The sequence below is a fragment of the Mobula hypostoma genome, chromosome 8 (assembly GCF_963921235.1).
Source record: "Mobula hypostoma chromosome 8, sMobHyp1.1, whole genome shotgun sequence".
NCBI lineage: Eukaryota > Metazoa > Chordata > Chondrichthyes > Myliobatiformes > Myliobatidae > Mobula > Mobula hypostoma.
Window position 1 is genome coordinate 4,365,185 of NC_086104.1, and position 23,885 is coordinate 4,389,069.

A 23,885-nucleotide genomic window follows, 5' to 3' on the forward strand; every position below is an offset into this window, starting at 1 on the left:
TGGAGGTGTAGTAGACAGTGAGGAAGGTTCTCAGAGCCTGCAGAGGGATTTTGACCAGCTGGAAAAATAGGCTGAAAAATGGCAGATGGAATTTGATACAGACAAGTGTGAGGTATTGCATGTTGGAAGGACAAACCATGGTAGAACATACAGGGTTAATGGTCAGACACTGAGGAGTGCAGTGGAACAGATGGATCTGGGAATACAGATACAAAATTCCCTAAAAGTGGCATCACAGGTAGATAGGGTTGTAAGGAGAGCTTTTGGTACATTGGTCTTTATTAATCAAAGTATTGAGTATAAGAGCTGGAATGTTATGATGAGGTTGTATAAGGCATTGGTGAGGCCGAATCTGGAGTATTGTGTTCAGTTTTGGTCACCAAATTACAGGAAGGATATAAATAAGGTTGAAAGAGTGCAGAGAAGGTTTACAAGGATGTTGCCGGGACTTGAGAAACTCAGTTACAGAGAAAGGTTGAATAGGTTAGGACTTTATTCCCTGGAACGTAGAAGATTGAGGGGAGATTTGATAGAGGTATATAAAATTATGATGGGTATAGATAGAGTGAATGCAAGCAGGCTTTTTCCACTGAGGCAAGGGGAGAAATAAATCAGAGGACATGGGTTAAGGGTGAGGGGCGAAAAGTTTAAAGGGAACATTAGGGGGGGCTTCTTCACACAGAGAGTGGTGGGAGTATGGAATGAGCTGCCAGACGAGGTGGTAAATGCGGGTTCTTTTTTAACACTTAAGAATAAATTGGACAGATACATGGATGGGAAGCATATGGAGGGATATGGTCCGTGTGCAGGTCAGTGGGACTAGGCAGAAAATGGTTCAGCACAGCCAAGAAGGGCCAAAAGGCCTGTTTCTGTGCTGTAGTTTGTATGGTTCTATAGTTCTATGGGAAGATAGAGGACTGGGCATTTTTTAAAAAACCTACTTAGAGCAACTGAAAAAAATCATAAGGGAAAGATGAAATATAACAGCAAACTAGCAAAAAATATCAAAGTGGATAGTAAAAGTTTTGTCAAGTATGTTGAAGATAAAAGGGAAATGAGAGTAAATAGAGGACGGCTAGAAAATGAGGCAGGCGAAATAATAACGTGGGACAAGGAGATGGCTGATGAACAAAATGAGTATTTTGTGTCAGTCTTCACTGAGGAAGACACTAGCAGTATGCCTGATGTTGTAGTGTGTGAAGGAAGAGAAGTGGGCCCAGTTACTGTTACAAGAGAGAAGGTGCTCAAAAAGCTGAATGAGCTAAAGGTACATAAGTCAGCTGGTCCAGAGGAACTGTACCCTAGGGTTCTGAAAGAGGTAGCGTTAGAAATTGTGGCGGCATTAGAAATGATCTTTCAAAAATCATTGGATTCTGGCATGGTGCCAGAGGACTGGAAAATTACAAATGTTACTCCACTCTTTAAGAAAGGAGGAAGGCAGCAGAAAGGAAATTATAGATCAGTTAGCCTTACCTCAGTGATTGGGAGGATGTTAGAGTCAATTGTAAAGGATGAGGAGATGGAGTACTTGGTGACATAGGAGAAGATAGGACAAAGTCAGCATGATTTCCTTAAGGGAAAATCCTGCCTGACAAACCTGTTGGAATTCTTTAAGGAAATTATACGAAGGATAGATAAAGGGGCTCAGTGGATGTTATATATTTGGACTTTCAGAAGGCCTCTGACAAGATGCCATACATGAGGCTGCTTACCAAATTAAGAGCCATGGTATTACAGGAAAGTTACTAACATGGTTAGAGCATTGGTTGATTGGTAGGAGGCAGCGAGTGGGAATAAAAGGATCCTTTTCTGGTTGGCTGACAGTGACTAGTGGTGTTCCGCAGGGGTCGGTGTTGGGACTAATTCTTTTTATGCTGTATATACAGTAAATTATTCAGATGATGGAATAGATGGCGGTGTTGCCAAGTTTTCAAATGATATGAATATTGGTGGAGGGGCAGGTAGAGTTAAGGGTACAGACGGGGTGCAGAAGGAGTTAGACAGATTAGGAGAATGGGCAAGAAAGTGACAAATGAAATACAATGTTGGAAAATGCATGGTCATGCACTTTGGTAGTAGAAGTAAGTGTGCCGACTATTTTATAAATGGGGAGAAAATCCAGGAATCTGAGATGTAGGGGGACTTGGGAGTCCTTGTACAATACATCCTGAAGGTTATTTTGCAGGCTGAGTCAGTGGTGAGGAAGGCAAATGCCATGTTAGCATTCATTTCAAGAGGTCTAGAATACAAGAAAAACGATGTGATGCTGAGGTTTTATAAGGCACTGGTGAGGTCTCACCTTGAGTATTGTGAACAATTTTGGGCCCTTCATCTTAGAAAAGATGTGCTGGCATTGGAGAGGTTCCAGAGGAGGTTCACAAAGATGATTGCAGTCATGAAAGGGTTATCATATGAGGAACATTTGATGGCTTTGGGTCTGTACTCACTGGAATTCAGTAGGATGACGGGAGATCTTATTGAAACCTTTCATATGTTGAAAGGCCTAGACAGAGTAGATCTGGAAGAGATGTTTCCCATGGTGGGAGAGTCTAGGACAAGAATGCATAGCCTTAGGTTAGAGGGGCACCCTTTCAAAAGAGAGATGCAGAAAAAATTCTTTAGTCAAAGAGTGGTGAATATTTGGAATTTGTTGCCACATGCAGTTGCGGAGGCTAGGTCCTTGTGTATATTTAAGGCAGAGATTGATAGGTTCTTGATTGGACATGGTATCAAAGGTTACGGGGAGAAGGCAAGGAACTGGGGTTGAGGAGGTGATTTTAAAAAAAGGATCAGCTATGATCGAATGGCAGAGCATACCCAATGAGCCAGACGGCCTCATTCTGCTCCTATGTCTTATGGTCTTATTGAATGAAGCCGGAGGTCAAAGAGTACAGCAGGTCGTGCATTCACTGCATGCGGAGGAAGACGTTGCCTACGAGGGCTGCTCCATTGTCCCATTTGCAAAGTGCGGGGCCCCTTGACCTGGTGTGTATGGATTTCCTGTCAATAGAGTCAGATGCCAGCCACATGGCGAATATCCTGTTCATTACGGATCACTACACCAGATATGAGCAAGCTTTCCCTGCAAAGGATCATAGGGCATCCACGGTGGCCAAAGTGTTATGGGAGAAGGGCCTCCCCAGGCAGGTACATAGTGATCGGGGACGGGATTTTTAGAGCAGGCTCATACATGAGCTATTAAGCATAGTTGGATTTGAGAAGTCTAGGACTACTCTGTATCATCCGCCAGGTGAGCCCCAGCCCGAGACGTTTAATCAGACCTTGCTAGACATACCAGGAACCTTGGAAATCTGCAAGAATAACAAGTGGAGTCGACATATTGGACAACTGGTCCACTGCTACAACTGTACCCGAAATGAAGCGACTGGGTACTCACCATATTATTTGATATTTGGGCACAAGACGATGTTGCCTTTATTTCGGGACTGGTGAGGGAGACCTACCATCGAGGACTTCTCTGAACTATGTGTCTGATATGAGAAGGGAGCTGAAAAAGGCTTATGAAGTAGCTGAGTTCGCAGATGCCAAACAGAATCAAGGAAACAAGAGGAGGTATGATCAAAAGGTTAGGTTCTCCCAACTCATGCTGGGAGACCGAGTCCTCATAAGGAATTTCGGGCTACCTGGGAAGCATAAATTGGCTGACCACTGGGCTGCTATGCCCTATGTCAGATTCCCAACGTACCAGTTTTCTGGGTAAAACCACAGGATGGGAATGCGTCTGTCAAGATTCTCCATCAGAACCACCTTCAGCCCCTGGAACAAGAGGTGCAGGCTGATCCAGAGCCCAACCTGGAGCCTACACCTAGTAAGAGCACTCTGCGGTTACACAGGGACTGAAGGACCAACAGCAGGAGATACTAGACTGTCCCTCGCCCCTGAATGGGATACGGACTCGAAGGATGAGGAAATGGGGGTGTGGTATATGCTGCATTGTGCTAACTCCCGACTGATTGAGGAAGAGATTCCCAACCCTTCTCACACTGAGTCTGATGAAATCGGAGGGACTACCTGTGGACAGACTAGGTTTCAGGGGAAGGGGATGAAGCAGGGCTCAGCCAAGGGACAGAGGGAACCAAGTTGCAGGAGGGCACGTGTGATAGACTGGGAGAGGTCTCGCCAGATAGACCAGTAGTATCCCATGGAGGGTCAGAACCTAAAGTAGATGACGGGGTACGGAGGTCTCAAAGAATCAGGAGACCCCCCCAGATAGTCTGGCCTATGGAGCACTGGGGAACAGAGTGCTACGGCTATCCCCCAGTGAGATATGTCACTACCCTTTAGAAATTGGATTGGAAGTGCTGACATCACAAAAATCCTTTGAAAGCGGTGGTGTTAATAATGAGATGACAAATTATTTCAAAGTCATTGGGACATGACTATTTTGTAGGGAGAGAGTGTAATGCCCTGGTTCATATTTTTTCTCTGTTATGCTGTTCTGTTCTGTGTATGCTGCTTGTTTGGTTACTGTTGAAGATAAGAGATAGGAGAATTGTATCCCATCCAATGAGGATGGCCAGATTTAGGGGAGGTTTCTCTGGTGAGGGACGCTAAGGTTGGGCTTGGGGCTTTACTGGGGGAGAAGAGAGAAGGTGCAAGAGAGAAGAGATCGTAGGAGTCGACCCAGAGTGGGGCCGTGTTTCGACGATGCCCGGGGAGAGATCGATTGAGGATCGGTGACTTGGGGAAATGGTGAGCTCCAACTTGTGCATATTAGACTGTTCCATTAAAATGGACCCTTTTCTTTTTTGTTTTTTTCCTTTACTAACCCTTTAGTTAAATTAGGAATTGTAAAGCTAAATCTTTTAATTGTATGTGGTGTACTGTCTGTTATTTTGTGGCACTGATTTATAACCGGGGAACGAATCATGCAGCATCCACACAAATGGGGATTTTGGGGCTCGGACTTTCATCTCCCACGTTTGGCAGGTCCGGAGATTGTCAGTCCCTAGACTTATGCAGCTGACAGAACCACAGTGTTTCACAGCCTTACCATGAGGAGCCCTACGGTCTGGAGGGGAAACAGTGTACTTGGCTTGTTTCTCACGTTTGAATCTAATAATAGTGTATGGACATAAGGAGTGAGTTTCCGTGACAGACATGTAAATGTGGATGAAAACATTCAGCTACTCTGCAGTTTGTTACTACTTTTTCAGCACTTTCCACAGGACTGCCCACTCTCCCCCATCACTTCCTCTTCACACCCTGTGCCTTTGAGCTGAAATAAGCATGTGAGGAAGTTGAAGGGGAATCAGTCGTTTATGAAATAGTAATGAGGAACATCGGGTCTGAATGAGCAAAAATTCAGTTTTTAAAAAACAAGTGAGAAGAAATGTTTGCAGCGATAATCACAACCTTGACTCTGTCCGTCTGTGCAGTGGGTAAGTAAATTCCCAGAGTGGGGTCACCCAGTCTGAGATTGGTTTCATCTGCCTTTGAGTTTAATTGACCATTTGTGGGCCGTGGTACTGTGTACGGTTTTGGTCCTGTTATAGGAAGGATGTCATTAAATAAGAAAGAGAGCAGAAACGATCCACCAGGATGTTGTCTGGACTTGGAGGTCTGTGTCACAAGGAGAGATTGGGCGTTGTACTTCCCTCAATCGCAGGACTCTGCAGAGAGTGGTGCAGACAGCCCAACTCATCTGTAGATGTGAACTTCCCACGATTCAGGACATTTAGAAAGACAAGTGTGTAAAAAGGGCCCGAAGGATCATTGGGGACCCAAGTCATCACAACTACAATCTGTTCCAGCTGCTACCTTCCAGGAAATGGTTATCATCATCATTGTCATCAGGTGCCGTGTCCAGTTTGAGCTTTGACTGCCATGGCCCACACACTCCTGTTTCGGGTCAAGTGGATCAATTCATTAGTGTTCATTTCCAGTTCTCTGGCTGCTGTCTCCATCATCATTTGTCTTTCAGCTCTTGTCATCAAAATTCTTAGAAGTATCTTGGTGATATGACTCATTAAATTTATGGTCCTATGTAATTCATATTCTATTGCTCCAGGTTTCTTAGGAAGAGTGATAAATACTGATTTTTTCATTTATTCTGGTATTATACCAGTCTCATAAATGTCATTGATTAAATCAGTAAGTTTTTCAATTCCATAATCTTCAAGGGTGATAATTTGTTCTATTACTAATTCCTCCAGACTTGCTGCCTTTCCTTTCTTCATCTTATTTATTGCAATACGAATTTCAGATTTTAAAATACTTGGACCTTCAATGTTCTTCTTAATTTCTGGCTTTTCACCTCAATCGTCTTCAAACCATTCCTGAATATACTCAGTCCATCTGTTCATAATTTCATCTTTTTCCATGATAATGGTACCGTCCTTTGCTTTCAAACATCCACCTGAAGAACAGAGGAGCTTTTTACCAGTGATATTCTTGATTTGTTGATGTAACCTTTTTGGATCAGTAATAAAGATTCTTTCTATTTGCTCACATTCCTGGTTTAACCATTCTTCTTTGGCTTTTTGACATAAGCTTTCAACTTCTTTATCTAAGGACTTATATTCTATCGGATTTGCTTTCTTCCATCTCCTTTCTTCCATTAGATTTTTGATTTCATCTGTCATCCATTTATTCTTTGTGCTTTTTCCTTTTTTAGGAATCACTGACTTTGCTGATTCTACCAAAGCATCCTTTAGAGAGTTAAATTTCATTTCTACATGATTGCTATCATCTTCAACAGATTCTATTTCTAGACTTTGAAATCTATTCCTTACTTCAATTTTAAATTTTTGTCTTAAGTTTCCTTCTTTAATTAATTGCAAGTAGGCAAGGGATTGTTCAGGTTTTTGCTTCTTCAGTTTTTAAAGTTTTACTTTTACATGACATACTGCTGGGTTATGGTCACCATTACAGTCTGCACCTGGATATGTTTTGCATTGAGTCACTGAGTTTCTAAATCTTTGGTTTATAGTAATAAAGTCAATTTGATTTCTAGTGTTATCACCTGGACTTTTCCAGGTCCACAAGCATCTTGGATGGTTTTTAAAGTAGGTATTCATAATGAGCTGTTTATTCATCTTGCACCATTCTACCCATTTCTCACCTCTTTCATTTCTTTTCCCTAGTCCAAATTTTCCTCTGGTATTTCCATTAGCACGTTGTCCTACTTTAGCATTTAGATCTCCCATGCCAATAACAATATCTTGAAATTTGCATCCATTCTTTGCTTGTTCAAGCTCTTCATTGAATTTATCTATATCTTCATTTGTTCCATCTGATGCTGGTGCATATACCTGTATAATTGCTAAATCAAATGGTTGTCCTCTGAATCTAACAAGGAGCACTCTTTCTGATATTGCCCAATGTCCTAAAACACTTTTTGGCATGTTTTCATCCATAAGAATTCCTAGTCCATTAGTATGGGATGTTCCACAAGAATAAATTAGTGTTTTATTTCTATTCTGACATGTTCCAGCACCTATCCAATGAACTTTGCTAATTCCCATGATGTTCATCTTTGGTCTTTCCATTTCATTTATCACATTATTCAATTTTCCTGCTTTATATAGCGTTCTTACATTCCAAGTGGCAATAATTTTCTTTTGTGCTACTTCAATTTCATGAGCAGTAGCTTGATGACAGTCAGGAATCCCCTGCTGACCAGAATCAACTCTACTGACCGAAGCATCTTCAAAATTTTCTTGAACACTCTCTTGACACTGTTGTTGTGGGATACATTTTGTGAGTTTGACCATGGTTTTCTTGGCTAATAGATTCTAGGAAACCTAGTATCTAGCAACAGTGGTTTGCTATTGCCTACCATTGGGCGAACTAAAGAAATCGCCATTTCTCTTCCCAAATGTTCATCTGCCTGTACTATAGCCGTTGACATTTGAGGTCCGAGCTCATCCGCCTTCTCCGTCATAAGTTCAGTTACTGAACCTGGCGGATCTGCCATTGGCCTTCGCTCAGATCAATGGACAATAGACAATAGGTGCAGGAGTAGGCCATTCAGCCCTTCAAGCCAGCAGCACCATTTACTGTGATCATGGCTGATCATCCACAATCAGTACCCCGTTCCTGCTCTCTCCCCATATCCCTTCATTCCACTAACTTTAAGAGCTTTATCTAACTCTTTCTTGAAAGAATCCAGAGAATTGGCCTCCACTGCCTTCTGAGACAGAGCATTCCACAGAACCACAACCCTCTGTGTGAAAAAGTTTTTCCTCAACTCCATTCTAAATTGTCTACCCCTTATTCTTAAACTGTGGCCTCTGGTTCTGGACTCCTTAAAAATACGGGGAACGTTTCCTGACTCCAGCGTGTCCAATCCCTTAATAATCTTACATGTTTCAATCAGATCCCCTCTCATCCTTCTAAATTCCACTGTATACAACCCCAGTCGCTCCAATCTTTCAACATATCCTGAGCAGGAGCCCTTGCAGGTGCTACCGTTCCAGGTCAGAGCGGCCCTGGGAGCAGTGAATGACTAAGGGGTAACTCCACTTTCCCCAAAGCTCTGAAAATCCCCAATCAGAGCCTCATCACTGGTTGCAGTTTAGAGTCATACCCAGGACCACAGGAAATGGTACCACAGCATAATAGCCAGGACTAACTGGCTCTGGGACAGCTTTATCAGGCCATCAGACTGATAAATTCACACTGATACAATTGTATTTCTATGTTATATTGACCATCCTGTTGTACATACTATTTATTACAGATTACTATAAATTGCACATTGCACATTTAGAAAGACGTAATGTAAAGATTTTTACTTCTCATGTATATGAAGGATGTAAGTAATAAAGCCAATTCAATTCAATTCAGATTGCATATACTTGGAACTTCCGTCTTAAATATCCCCACGGACTTGGACTCCACCGCAGTCTGTGGTAGATTCACACTACCCTCTGGCTAAAAAATTCCTCCTTATCTGTTCTAAAAGATCATCACTCAATTTTGAGGTTGTGCCCTCTAGCTCTGGATATCCCCACCAAAGGAAACATCATCTCAACATCCACCCAATCTAGTCCTTTCAAGATTCAGTAGGTTTCAATGAGATCCCCATGTGTTCTTCTAAATTCCAGTGAGTACAGACCCAAAGCTGCCAAACGCTCGTCATATCTTAACCCTATAATTCTCGATATCATTCTCGTGAACCTCTTCTGGACTCTCGTCAATGGCAACATATCCTTTCTGAGATGTGGTGTCCAAAACTGTTGACAATACTCCAACTTTGGCCTGACTAGTGTCTTATAAAGGCTCAACATTATCTCCTTACTTTTATATTCTATGCCCCTTGAAATAAATGCCAACATTGCATTTGTCTTCTTTAACACAGACTCAACCTGTAAATTAAACTTCTGGGAGTCTTGCATGAGGACTCCTAAGACCCTCTGCACCTCTGATGTTTGAACCTTCTCCCCATTTAGATCAGGTGTCCCCAGCCTCTTTTGCACTGCGAACTGGTTTAACATTGACAATATTTTTGCGCACTGGCTGACCCAGTGGGGGGGGTGGGTTGCCAACGGACAAGAGTAGCAGTCAAATATGTTGTGTTTACCCCGAGAAAGACTACAATGATCATGAAGCCTTGCGCGGGCACCTGTGTACGCATGCGCAACTGGCGCATGCGTGTACCTGCCGATTTTTTTCTAAAAATCGGTTTTGGCGATTCTGTTCGGGGGGGAGCTGTTAATCACGAATGGAATCTAGGTGATAAGTGGCTAATACAATCAATTTTGTTTCTAAAAGGGCTTACCCAACGAATTTAATGTTAAACACAGCACATATTTTCCACGCATGAATATAGTGATAAGTCAATTATCAGGGGAGGACAGGGGAGCTTGAAGTAAGTATTGAATGAACTTCGAGCAGAAGTGGTAAAGGCAGGTTCGATATTATCAGTTAAAGAAAAATTGGATAGGTATATGGACAGGAAAGGAATGGAGGGTTATGGGCTGAGTGCAGGTTGGTGGGACTAGGTGAGAGTAGCTTTCGGGACGGACTAGCAGGGCAGAGATGGCCCTTTTCCATGCTGTAATTGCTATATGGTTATATAAATCACTTATAATCAATAGCATCATAACATCTTAAGTAACGATTGGATATTAAACACACAGCACATATTTTCCCCGTATGAACATATAAAATCATTGCAACACACCAATATCGCTGAATCAGTGGGAGCCCTGGGCTTGTTTCCCTGCAACGAGACGGTCCTATCGAAGGGTGATGGGAGACAGCGATACTCGAACAGGGTTCCTTATGTCCAGTCTATTCCGCAATTTAGTTTTCATTGCATTCATTGCAGAAAACTCCGCTTCACAGAAAAATGTTGGAAGTGGAAGCAACGTTTTCAGTGCTTTCGTGGCTACCTCACGATATTTAGCCTTGACTTTGATCCAGAATTCCGGCAGAGATATTATGTCAAACATACTTTTCAGCCCGCCGTCATTTGCAAGCTCGAGGAGTTGATCTCCTTCCCGCGCTGACATTGATGACGCGCGGGTAATGACCTTGCATGCGTTCAAGTTCAACAGTGGCTGTGACAGGGAATGAGGAAAGGTGCAACTGACTCATATCGCCAAATCATATCATTTCCTCGTGGCCCGGTAGCACATGCTTTGCGGCCCGGTGGTTGGGGACCGCTGATTTAGATAATTCTGCACTATTGCTCTTTTTACCAAAATGCATTGTTATACTGACAAAAGACAATAGACAATAGGTGCAGGAGTAGGCCACTTGGCCCTTTAAGCCAGCACCGCCATTCACTGTGATCATGGCTAATCATCCACTATCAGTATCCAGTTCCTGCCTTATCCCCATAACCTTTGATTCCGCTATATTCCACCTGCCCCACTGTATTCCATCTGCTCCTTATTTGCTCATCCTTCCAACTTGTCTAAGTCCTGCTGCAATTGCATTGTTTCCTCAGCATTACCTACCCCTCCACCTATCTTTGTATCATCTGAAAACTTTTCCACACAGCCATCAATTCCACCATCCAAATTATAGACAAATAATGTGAAAATTAGCGGTCCCAATACTGACCCCTAAGGAACACCACTAGACACTGGCAGCCAACTAGAAAAGGCCCATTTTATTCCCACTCACTGCCTCCTGCCTGTCAGCCATTCCACTATCCATGCCAGTAGTAATGCCACAGGATTTTATCTTGTTTAGTAACCTCATGTGTGGCACCTTATCGAATGCCTTCTGAAAATCCAAGTAAATGACATCAACTGCTTCTCCTTTGTCCACCCTGCTTGTTACTTCCTCAAAAATCTCTAACAGATTTGTCCGGCAAGATCTCTTTTCACAGAAACCATGCCGGCTTTGACTTGTTTCTTCATTAGTCTACAAGTACACCAGAACCTTGATAGAAGACCTCATAATGGACTCCAACAATTTCTTAACCACTGAAGTTAGGCTAATTGGCCTAAAAATTCCTTTCTTTTGCCTTCCTCCCTTCTTAAAGAGTGGAGAGGTATTTGCAATCTTCCAGTCTGCAGGACCATACATCCATTACCTCTTCAGCAACCTGTTTCAGGACTCTGACATGTAGTCCATCTGGTCCAGATGGCTTATCCACCTTAAGAGCTTTGAGTTTGCCTACCACTTTTTCCTTTGTAATAGCAATGGCACTCACTCCTGCTCCCTGACAGTCACAGACTTCTGGCACAATGGTAGTGTCTCCTACATTGAATTATCCAACTTCCCACTCACTTTTGCCACTTATATGCTCTCTCCTTGGCTTTTATGCAGTCCTTAACTTCCCTTGCCAGTCATGGTTGCCTATCCCTGCCATTTGTGAACAACTTCTTCTGAGGAACATAGCTATCCTGCACCTTGTGAACTGTCCCCAGAAACTTCAGCCATCTCTGTTCTGCCGTCGTCCCTGGCAGTATCCTCCTCCAATCCACCTGGGCAAGCTCCTCTCTCAAGTCTCTGTAATTCTATTTAATTCCATTGTGATACTGATACATGTGACTTATGCTTCTCCCTCTTAAACTGCAGTATGAGTTCACTCATATTAAGATCACCTCCTCCTAAGCATTTCTTTACATTAAGCTCCCTAATAGTATATGGGTTATTACACAACTTCCAATCTAAGATTGCCTTTCCCCGAGTAGGATCAACCACAAGATGCACTAAAAAGCCATCTCGTCAGCATTCAACAAATTCCCTCTCCTGAGATACGACCCCAGCCTGATTTTCTCAATCTACTTGCATATTGAAGTCCCCCATTGCAGTTGTGTCATTACTCTTATTATGTGCCTTTTCCAGCGCCCTTTGCAATATCACCCCCACATCTTGGCTACTATTTGGAGGCCTATATATTATTCCTGTACTGGTTTTAACATCCTTGCGGTTTCTTAACTCCACACTCAAAGATGCAACATTTTTTATGCAATGTCACCTGTTTCTAAATATGTATTCCATCTCTTACCGACAGAGTCACACCACCATCTGCCTGTCGTTTTGATACAAAGTATATCCTTTGATGTTAAGCTCCCAACTAATGGCCTTCTTTCAGCCACAACTCAGCCCAGAATGCCACACCGACCAATCTCTAATTGTGCCACGAGTTCATTCACTGTATTCCAAATGCTATGCTCATTTAAATACAGCACCTTCGGTCCTGCATTCTTTGCCCTTTTGAATTTTGCCTCTGTGTGACATCTTAATTCTTTGTTCTTTCTGCATCTGTACCCAATCATTGGCTTGTCCTTCCTTACATTCCTGTTACACCCGTCATCTACTTGTAAACCTGCTGGCTCATCCTCAGCTCTACCATACTGATTCCCATCCCCCTGCCATGTTAGTTTAAACCACTCCCAAAAATTCTAGCAAATCTGCCTGGGAGAATATTATTGTTTCTGTTTGTAGTTACTGTTTGCATGACGTTTTGTTTCTTTGCACATTGGGTGTTCAATGGTCTTTTTTATTTCTTATTTTATTCCTTTAACCTTAATGGACATGATGTAGTTTTTTTATTCTCTGCATGTTGTCTTTTTTCATATATATTGGGTTGGTTTTGAGTATCTTTGTTTTGTGGTTGCCTGTTAGGAGATGAATCTCAACGTTATATAATGCATACATACTTTGATAATTAAATATACTTTGAAATTTTGAAACATTAGCAACGTGAAGCAATCTAGATAAGTACATGAACAGCAGAGGGTTCGCAGTCTATGGGCCAAATGCATGCTGGGCAACACAGTCTGAGTGAACAAGTTGAGCCAAAGGTCTTGTTTCTGTACTGAACGATTTAATGAGTCACATGAATCTGAATTTGTGGTTTAAAAACTCTGAACTGTTGGGATTTTCTTGGTTCACACTGAGTTCAGACACTGAAGTATAATCTTCTACAATTCCTATTCAGCATGATAAACAAAGGTTTTACTCCCGCTGATCTACCTGCTTTACACCTATGACTGTACAGCCCCAGTACCAGATTCAAGTTTGCTGCTGACACCAGAGCTGTAGGCAGAGTCAAAGTGGCTGATGAATGGTATACAGGCAGGACACTGAAAATCCGGCTGAGTGGTGTCACAACAGCAATCTCTCACTCAACGTCAGCAAGACCACGGGGAGGGATTGTAGACTATCAGAGAAATCCACTCAGAGGATCAGAGGTGGAGAGGCTCAGTGGCTTTAAATTCCTTGGTGACACTGTCTCAGAGGACCTGTCCTGTACCATCATATAAATGCAATTGTAAAGAAAGCATGACAGTACCTTAACTTCCTGAGGAGTTGCTGAGATTCGGCATGTCATCAAAATCCTTGACAAATTTCCACAGATACGAGACTCATTCCAGGAATGAAAGGGTTAGCGTATGAGGAGCATCTGGCAACTCCTGGGCTGTATTTCCTGGAGTTCGGGAGAACGAGGGGGGATCCCATAGAAACATTCCGAATGTTAAAAGGCCTGAACAGATTTGATACGGCAAAATTATTTCCCATTGTAGGGAAGTCTAGGACACGAAGGCATGAATTCAGGATTGAAGGACGTCCATTTAGAACAGAAATGTGGAGAAATTACTTTAGTCAGAGGGTGGTAAATCTGTGGAATTTGTTGCCACAAGTGGCTGTGGAGGCCAAGTCATTGGGTGCATTTAAGGCAGAGATAGATAGGTTCTTGATTAGCCAGGGCATCAAAGGGTATGGGGAGGAGGCAGGGGAGAGAGGATGACTGGAAGAATTGGATCAGCCCATGATTGAATGGTGGAGCAGACTCGATGGGCTGAATAGCCTACTTCTTCTCCTATACCTTATGGTCTTATATGTGGTGGAAAGTGTTCTGACAGGCTGCATTAAGGCCAGGCATGTGAACGCCAATGCCTTTAAGTGGACAATCCTACAAAAGGTAGTGAATTTGATCCAGTACATCAGGTGTAAAACCTTACCAACCATTGTGAACATCTACGTGAAATGTTGGCGCAGAAAAGCAGCATCCATCATCAAAGATCCTCACCACCCAGGCCATGCTCTTTTCACGCTGCTGCCATCAGGTAAAAGGTACAAGAAGGTACAATTGTCTCAGGACTCACACCAACAGAGTCAAGAACAGCTCCTACCCCTCGACCATCAGGCTCTTGAACAAATGATAACTACACTCATTCTATTTCCAGTGATCTCAGAACCAATGATTTCACTTTCATGACTCTTTACCTTGGTATTTATTGCTATTTATTTATATTTGCATTTGCACACATTGTTGTCTTCAACTCTTGCTCTTTCATTGATCCTGTCCATAGTTACTTTTCTATAGATTTGCTGCGGAAGTTTGCACTCTGGTAATAAATTTTACCTTGAACTTCGAATTTTGGAAAGGTTTCACCAAGTTCCACAGGTGTCAGCACAGAAAATCTAGGTAAATTTGAAAGATGGTTTAAGAAACAAGAAAGAGAGAGGGTCCAATGATGGCAATGTGTGTCAGGAGGTAAACCTCTGGGTCCCAACTTCTCACATGTATGTTAGACACCATATGCAGGAAGGAGTTGCATATAAAATACTGCAGTTGTTGCAAACCTGAACGAAAAGCCAAAACGCACCAAGCATTCAGCAGGTCAGAGAGCAACAGAGCAGAGAGAAACCGGGTTCATGGTTCACACAGAAAACCTGATGATGCTCACCCAGGTTTGCAGATACTACTGAGTAAGGAGGGAGCATTGGCAGTGCAGGTTACAATGATCAATCAAGTGGTCAAAACTACAGAAGATGAAACTTATTGAAAAGAATCTTAAAAGATATAATAAAGTCAAATGACCACATCTTCTTCATACATTTTATGTTCAAGGGTCATAGAATCACAGCGTACTATAGCGGAGAAACAGGCTGTTATGCACATCAGTTCCATACCAACCTGAACTTGTACCTAGTCCCATTTACCTGCACCTGGACCATATCCCTCCATAACCCTGTCATCCATGTACATATTCAAACTTCCCTTAAATGTTACAATTGAACCTATATCCACCACTTCCACACAGTCACCACCCTCTCAGTGAAGAACCTCCCCCTCAAGTTCCCCTTGAATATTTCACCTTTCACTCTGAACCTGTGACCTCGAGTTCCAGACACAGTCAACCTGAAGTGAAAAGGCCTGTATGCATTCACCCTACCTAAACCCCTCATAAGTCTGTATACCTCTATCCAATCTCCCCTCATTCTCCTACACTCCAGTGAAAAAAACGTCCGAAATGATTCAATCTTCCACTATAACTCAGATCATCAAGTATCCTTGTAAATATTCACTGCAGCCTTTCAATCTTATATCTTTCCTGCAGGTAGGTAGGCATTGCACCCAATTCTTCAAATTCAGCCTCAAAGGTTCAAACATTTAAAAGTCCAATTTAAGGTCAGAGAAATGTATACAGTATACATCCTGAAATGCTTTTTCTTCGCAAATATCCAGGAATACAGACACACACAACACGCTGGAGGAACTAAGCAGGTCGGGCAGCATCCGTGGAAACGATGAGTCGACGTTCGGGCCGGAACCCTTCGTCAGGACTGTAGGGGGAAGGGGCAGAGGCCCTATAAAGAAGGTGGGAGGAGGGTGGGAAGGAGAAGGCTGGTAGGTTCCAGGTGAAAAACCAGTAAGGGGAAAGATAAAGGGGTGGGGGAGAGGAAGCAGGGAGGTGATAGGCAGGAAAGGTGAAGAAGGAATAGGGGAAAACACAATAGGTAGTAGAAGGAGGCGGAACCATGAGGGAGGTGAGAGGCAGCTGGGAGAGGGGGCAGAGTGAAATAGGGATAGGGGAAGGGAGGGGGAGGGAATTACCGGAAGTTGGGGAATTCTATGTTCATACCAAGGGGCTGGAGACTTCCTAGACAGTATATGAGGTGTTGCTCCTCCAACCTGAGTTTAGCCTCATCATGGCAGTAGAGGAGGCCATGTATGGACATATCTGAATGGGAATGGGAAGCAGAGTTGAAGTGGGTGGCTACTGGGAGATCCTGTCTGTTGTGGAGGTGCTCGACGAAACGGTCCCCCCATCTGCGTTGGGTTTCACCGATGTAGAGGAGGCCGCACCGGGAGCACCGGATGCAATAGATGACCCCAACAGACTCACAAGTGAAGTGTTGCCTCACCTGGAAGGACTATTTGGGGCCCTGAATGGTGGCAAGAGAGGAGCTGTAAGTGTAGGTGTAGGTGTAGGAGGCTGCTTCCTCCACCCATGCTGAGCCCATCAATTTCATCGACTTTACTTCAAACTTCCACCCAGCCCTCAAATTCACTTGGTCTATCTGAGACACTTCTCTCCCCTTTCTCGATCCCTCAGTCTCCATCTCTGGAGACAGACTGTCCACTGACATCTACAAGCCCACTGACTCTCATAACTACCTCGACTATACCTCTTCCCACCCCGCCACATGCAAAAATGCTATTCCCTATTCCCAGTTCCTCCGTCTCCACTGTATCTGCTCCCAGGATGAGGTTTTACGTTCCAGGACATCTCAAATGTCCTCTTTCTTTAGGGATCGTGGTTTCCCTTCTGTTGTCATTAATGATGCCCTCACCCGCATCTCCTCTATTTCCCACACTTCAGCCCTCACCCCATCCTCCCGCCACCACTACAGGGACAGAGTTGCCCTTGTCCTCACCTACCACCCCACCAGCCTCCAGATCCAGCACATTATCCTCCGCAACTTCCGCCACCTTCAACAGGAGCCCAACACTAAGCACATCTTTCCCTCTCTACTCTTCTGCTTTCCACAGGAATCATTCCCTCCGTGACTCCTTGATCCACACGTCCCTCCCCATGGATCTCCCACCCGGCACTTATCCCTGTAAGCGTAAGTGCTACACCTGTCCCTACACCTCCTCACTTGCCACCATTCAGGGCCCCAAACAGTCCTTCCAGGTGAGGCAACACTTCACTTCTGAGTCTGTTGGGGTCACCTATTGCATCCGGTGCTCCTGGTGTGGCCTCCTCTACATCAGTGAAACCCGACGCAGATTGGGGGACCGCTTCGTCGAGCACCTCCGCTCTGTCTGCCACAACAGACAGGATCTCCCAGTAGCCACCTGCTTCAACTCTGCTTCCCACTCCCATTCAGATATGTCCGTACATGGCCTCCTCTACTGCCATGATGAGGCTAAACTCGGGTTGGAGGAGCAACACCTCATATACCGTCTAGGTAGTCTTCAGCCCCTTGGTATGAACATTGAATTTTCCAACTTCCGGTAATTCCCTCCCCCTCCCTTCCTCTATCCCTATTTCACCCTGCCCCCTCCCCCAGCTGCCTATCACCTCCCTCAATGTTCCACCTCCTTCTACTACCCATTGTGTTTTCACCTATTCCTTCTTCACCTTTCCTACCTATCACCTCCCTGCTTCTCCTCCCCTACCCCTTTATCTTTCCCTTTACTGGTTTTTCACCTGGAACCTACCAGTCTTCTCCTTCCCACCCTCCCCCCACCTTTATAGGGCCTCTGTCCCTTCCCTCTTCAGTCCTGAGAAGAGTTCTGGCCCGAAATGTCGACTCATCATTTCCACGGATGCTGCCCGACCTGCTGAGTTCCTCCAGCGTGTTGTGAGTGTTGCTTAGACCCCAGCATCTGCAGAGTATTTTGTGTCCAGGAATACAGAGAAGTGCCCCAAAGAATGAACGACAGTTAAACGTGACAACCCCAAAGACCAACCCCAGCTCCCCCCTCCCACGCACAATCCCCTCCCTCGCCTCCCACATTACCCTGGGGTACATCTCATCCGGTCCAGGCGACTTACTTGACTTCATGCTTTCCAAAAGCTCCAGCACATCATCTATCTTAATATCTACATGCTCAAACTTTTTAGTCCGCTGCAAGTCATCACTACAATCACCAAGATCATTTTCCGTAGTGAATACTGAAGCAAAGTATTCATTAATTACCTCTACTATTTCCTCCGGTTCCATACACACTTTCCCACTGTCACACTTGATAGGTCCTATTCTTTCACGTCTGATCCTCTTGCTCTTCACATACTTGTAGAATGCTTTGGGGTTTTCCTTAATCCTGCCCGCCAAGGCCTTCTCATAGCCCCTTCTGGCTTTCCTAAATTCCTTCTTAAACTCCTCCCTGTTAGCCTTATAATCTTCTAGATCTCTAACATTACCTAGCTCTCTGAACCTTTCGTAAGCTTTTCTTTTCTTCTTGACTAGATTTACTACAGCCTTTATTGTCAGGACCCGGAAACTTATCCATAAGACCATAAGACAAAGGAGCAGAAGTCGGCCATTCGGCCCATCGAGTCTGCTCCACCATTTTATCATGAGCTGATCCATTCTCCCATTTAGTCCCACTCCCCTGCCTTCTCACCATAACCTTTGATGCCCTGGCTACTCAGATACCTATCAATCTCTGCCTTAAATACACCCAATGACTTGGCCTCCACTGCTGCCCGTGGCAACAAATTCCATAGATTCACCACCCTCTGACTAAAAAAATTTCTTCGCATTTCTGTTCTGAAAGGCCGCCCTTCAATCCTTAAGTCATGCCCTCTCGTACTAGACTCCCCCATCATGGGAAACAACTTTGTCACATCCACTCTGTCCATGCCTTTCAACATTCCAAATGTTTCTATGAGGTCTCCCCTCATTCTTCTAAACTCCAAGGAATACAGTCCAAGAGCGGACAAACGTTCCTCATATATTAACCCTCTCATTCCCGGAATCATTCTAGTGAATCTTCTCTGTACCCTCTCCAACGTCAGCACATCCTTTCTTAAATAAGGAGACCAAAACTGCCCACAGTACTCCAAGTGAGGTCTCACCAGCGCCTTATAGAGCCTCAACATCACATCCCTGCTCCTATACTCTATTCCTCTAGAAATGAATGCCAACATTGCATTCGCCTTCTTCACTAGTGACTCAACCTGGAGGTTAACTTTAAGGGTATCCTGTATGAGGACTCCCAAGTCCCGTTGCATCTCAGAACTTTGAATTCTTTCCCCATTTAAATAATAGTCTTCCCTTTTATTTTTTTTCTGCCAAAGTGTATAACCATACACTTTCCAACATTGTACTTCATTTGCCACTTCTCTGCCCATTCTTCCAATCTATCCAAGTCTCTCTGCAGACTCTCTATTTCCTCAGCACTACCGGCCCCTCCACCCATCTACGTATCATCACCAAACTTACCCACAAAGCAATCTATTCCATAATCCAAATTGTTGATGTACAATGTAAAAAGAAGTGGCCCCAACACGGACCCCTGTGGAACACCACCGGTAACTGGCAGCCAACCAATAGGATCCCTTTATTCCCACTCTCTGTTACCTACCAATCAGCCTATGCTCTATCCACGTATGTAACTTTCCCGTAATTCCATGGGCTCTTATCTTGTTAAGTAGCCTCATGTTATCCACTTTTATATTCCTTAAAAGCTCCAGTAATACCGCTTCTTTAATCATCATAGTTTCCATAACTTCCCTACCCGATTCCCTTATCTTACGCAATTCAATATCCTTCTCCTTAGAAGACATCCTTCTCCTCCCTTGGAGGGTCAGACACCCTGAGCCAATAGGCTGGTCTTGGATTTATTTCCTGGCATGATTTACATATTACTATTTAACTTTTTATGGTTTTATTATTATTTAATTCTTTATGGTGCAACTGTAATGAAAACCAGTTTCCCCCAGGATCAATAAAGTATTACTATGACTATGACCATGACTATGACCTAATGAATACCGAAGAAAAGAAATTGTTAAGAATCTGCCCCATCTCTTTTGACTCCACACATAGCCGTCCACTCTGATTCTCTAAGGGACCAATTTTGTCCCTCACTATCCTTTTGCTATTTATATAACGGTAGAAACCTTTGGGATTTATTTTCACCTTACTTGCCAAAGCAACCTCATATCTTCTTTTAGCTTTTCTAATTTCTTTCTTAAGATTCTTTTTACATTCTTTATATTCCTCGAGCACCTCATTTACTCCATGCTGTTTATATTTATTGTAGATCTCTCTTTTTTTTCCGACCCAAGTTTCCAATATCCCTTGGAAACCATGGCTCACTCAAACTTTTAACCTTACCTTTCAACCTAACAGGAACATAAAGATTCTGTACTCTCAAAATTTCACCTTTAAATGATCTCTGTTTCTCTATACCATCCTCCTATAAAATAAACTGTCCCAATCCACTCCTTCTAAATCCTTTCACCTCTCCTCAAAGTTAGCCTTTCTCCAATCAAAAATCTCAACCCTGGGTCCAGTCCTATCCTTCTCCATAATTATATTGAAACTAATGGTATTGTGATCACTGGACCCAAAGTTCTCCCCAACACATACCTCCATCACCTGCCCTATCTCATTCTCTAACAGGAGATCCAACACTGCCCCTTCTCTAGTTGGTACCTCTGTGTATTGCAGCAAAAAACTATCTTGCACAGATTTGACCATCTCCAAACCATCCAACCCTTTTACAGTATGGGCTTTCCAGTCTATATGTGGAAAATTAAAATCTCCCACAATCACAGCCTTGTGCCTACTACTAATATCTGCTATCTCCTTACAAATTTGCTCCTCCAATTCCCGCTCCCCATTTGGTGGTCTATAATACACCCCCATAAGAGTTACTGCACCTTTCCCATTCCTCAATTCCACCCAAATAGCTTCCCTAGATGAGCCCTCTAATCTATTCTGCCAGAGAACCGCTGTAATATTTTCTCTGACAAGCAATGCAGCCCCTCCCCCTCTTGTCCCTCCAACTCTATCACACCTGATGCAATTAAATCCAGGAATATTTAGTTGCCAATCACACCCCTCCTGTAACCATGTTTCACTAATAGCTACCACATCATACTTCCAGGTATCAATCTATGCTTTAAGCTCATCCACCTTTCTTACAATGCTCCTAGCATTAAAATAAATGCATTTAAGAAATTTTCCACCTCTTAATCTCTGTTTATCACTAACTGTGCAAACAATTTTACTGTTTTCTTTTTCTTCCTTCTTCCCTGCATCTGTTCCTACACTTTGGTTCCCCTCCCCTCTCCTATCTAGTCTAAATCCACGGAAGCCTCCCTAGCAAACCTACCTGCAAGAATATTTGTACCCCTTCAGTTCAGATGTAGACTGTCCTGCTGGATCAGGTCCCACCTTCCCTTGAAAATTGCCCAATTATATATAAATCTGAAGCCCTCCCTCCTGCACCATGCCTTCAGCCATGTGTTGATCTGCACTATCTTACTATTTCTAAACCCACCTGCATGTGGCACTGGTAGCAATCCTGAGATTGCTATCCTGGAGGTCCTGTCCTTTAACTTGGCTCCTAACTCCCTAAACTCTCCTTTCAGGACCTCCTCACTCTACCTACCCATATCATTGGTCCCAACATGGACCACAACATCTGGCTGCTCACCCTCCCTCTTGAGAATACCGAGAACTTGATCCAAGATATCGTGAACCCTGGCACCAGGGAGGCAACAGACCATCCGGGATTCTCGATCTCTCCCACAGAACCTCTTATCTGTCCCCCTAACTATCGAATCCCCTGTCACTACTGTTCTCCTCTTTTCCCTCCTTTCCTTCTGAGCTGAGGGTCCCATCTCGGTGCCAGAGACACCACCACAGCAACTTGTCCCTGGTAGGTCGTCCCCATCAACAGTATCCAAAATGATATACTTATTATTGGTGGGAACGGCCACAGGGGTGCTCTGCTCATTCTGTCTACTCCCCTTCCCTCTCCTGATAGTCACCCAGCTATCTGTCTTCTGACTCTTAGGGGTGACTATTTCCCTGTAACTCCTCTCTATTTCTACTTCAGCCTCACGAATGATCCAAAGTTCATCCAGTTCCCTAACTCGGTTTGTCAGGAGCTGCAGCTGGATGCACCTTTCGCATGTGTAGTCATCAGGGACGATTGTGCTCGCTCTGACTTCCCACATACAGCAAACGGAGCACTCAACTGCCCTAACTGCTGCCTCCATTACCTACTCCTAAGATAATTAGATTTATTAAAGGAACTTACCCGGCCTTACCTCACTTGGAGTGAAGCTCTTCCTCAGCCCCTGCTTGCCGAAGCCTCAGCAGCCAAAGCCTTCCTACTCTGTCTCCCTCTACTCTGTGGCCCGCTACAATATTGCCCGCCCCATTAATCTGCTCTCTTTTAAATACTCCCACTGCCTCACAGTCCAACATACACACACTTGCGCAGTCGTGCCCCATTCAACTGCCGAAGAAAATGACCGCAGAGCTTGCAAGGAGATTTAGTCCAGTTAGAAGAGTGGGCTGAAAGATGGCAGATGGAGTTTAATGCTGATAAATGTGAGGTGTTACATTTTGGTAGGACTAATCAAAATAAGACATACATGGTAAATGGTAGGGCATTGAAGAATGCAGTAGCACAGAGTGATCTAGGAATAATGGTACATAGTTCGCTGAAGGTGGAATTTCATGTGGATAGGGTGGTGAAGAAAGCTTTTGGTATGCTGGCCTTTATAAATCAGAGCATTGAGTATAGGAGTTGGGATGTAATGTTAGAATTGTACAAGGCATTGGTGAGGCCAAATATGGAGTATTGTGTACAGTTTTGGTCACCAAATTATAGGAAATTTGTCAACAAAATAGAGAGAGTACAGAGAAGGTTTACTAGAATGTTACCTGGGTTTCATCATCGAAGTTACAGAGAAAGGTTGAACAGGTTGGGTCTTTATTCTTTGGAGCATAGAAGGTTGAGGGGGAACTTGATAGAGGTGTTTAAAATTATGAGTGGGATAGATAGAGTTGACGTGGATAGGCTTTTTCCATTGAGAGTGGGGGAGATTCAAACAAGAGGACATGAGTTGAGTGTTAAAGGACAAAAGTTTAGGGGTAACATGAGGGGGAACTTCTTTACTCAGAGAGTGGTAGCTGTGTGGAACAAGCTTCCAGTAGAAGTGGTTGAGGCAGGTTCGACGTTGTCATTTAAAGTTAAATTGGACAGCTATATGGACAGGAAAGGAATGGAGGGTTATGGGCTGAGTGCAGGTCAGTGGGACTAGGTGAGAGTAAGAGCCTGGCACCGACTAGAAGGGCCGAGATGGCCTGTTTCCGTGCTGTAATTGTTATACGGTTGTATGGTTAAAAGAGGTCCCAATGATCCAGCAATCTGAATCCCGCCCCCTGCTCCAATCCCTCAGCCACTTATTTATCCTCCACCTCATTCTATTCCTATACTCACCATCACGTGGTACAGGCAGTAACCCCGAGATTACTATCTTTGTGGTCCTACTTCTTAACTTCCTTCCTAACTCCCTGCAGTCTGTTTTCAGGACCTCTTCCATTTTCCTACCTATGCATTGGTACCAATATGTACCACGACCTCGAGCTGTTCTCCCTCCAACAGCAGGATATCTTGGACACGATCTGAAACATCGCGGACCCTGGCACCTGGGATGCAAACTACCATCCGCGTTTCTTTC

The 23,885-nt window shown here is 43.9% G+C and overlaps 2 protein-coding genes across 2 annotated transcripts in view; one reads left to right on the top strand and one right to left on the bottom strand.

Annotated features, from left to right (window-relative positions):
• LOC134350038 (uncharacterized) overlaps nt 1-23,885 on the bottom strand; it is a 323,883-nt gene that overhangs the window by 154,529 nt on the left and 145,469 nt on the right. The window lies entirely within an intron of this gene.
• LOC134350037 (uncharacterized) overlaps nt 5,249-23,885 on the top strand; it is a 61,769-nt gene continuing 43,132 nt past the window's right edge. The window contains exon 1 of the mRNA XM_063054946.1: nt 5,249-5,402. Within this exon, the coding sequence (XP_062911016.1) occupies nt 5,354-5,402 (49 nt within the window). The 5' untranslated portion in view covers nt 5,249-5,353. The remainder of the gene's footprint in view (nt 5,403-23,885) is intronic.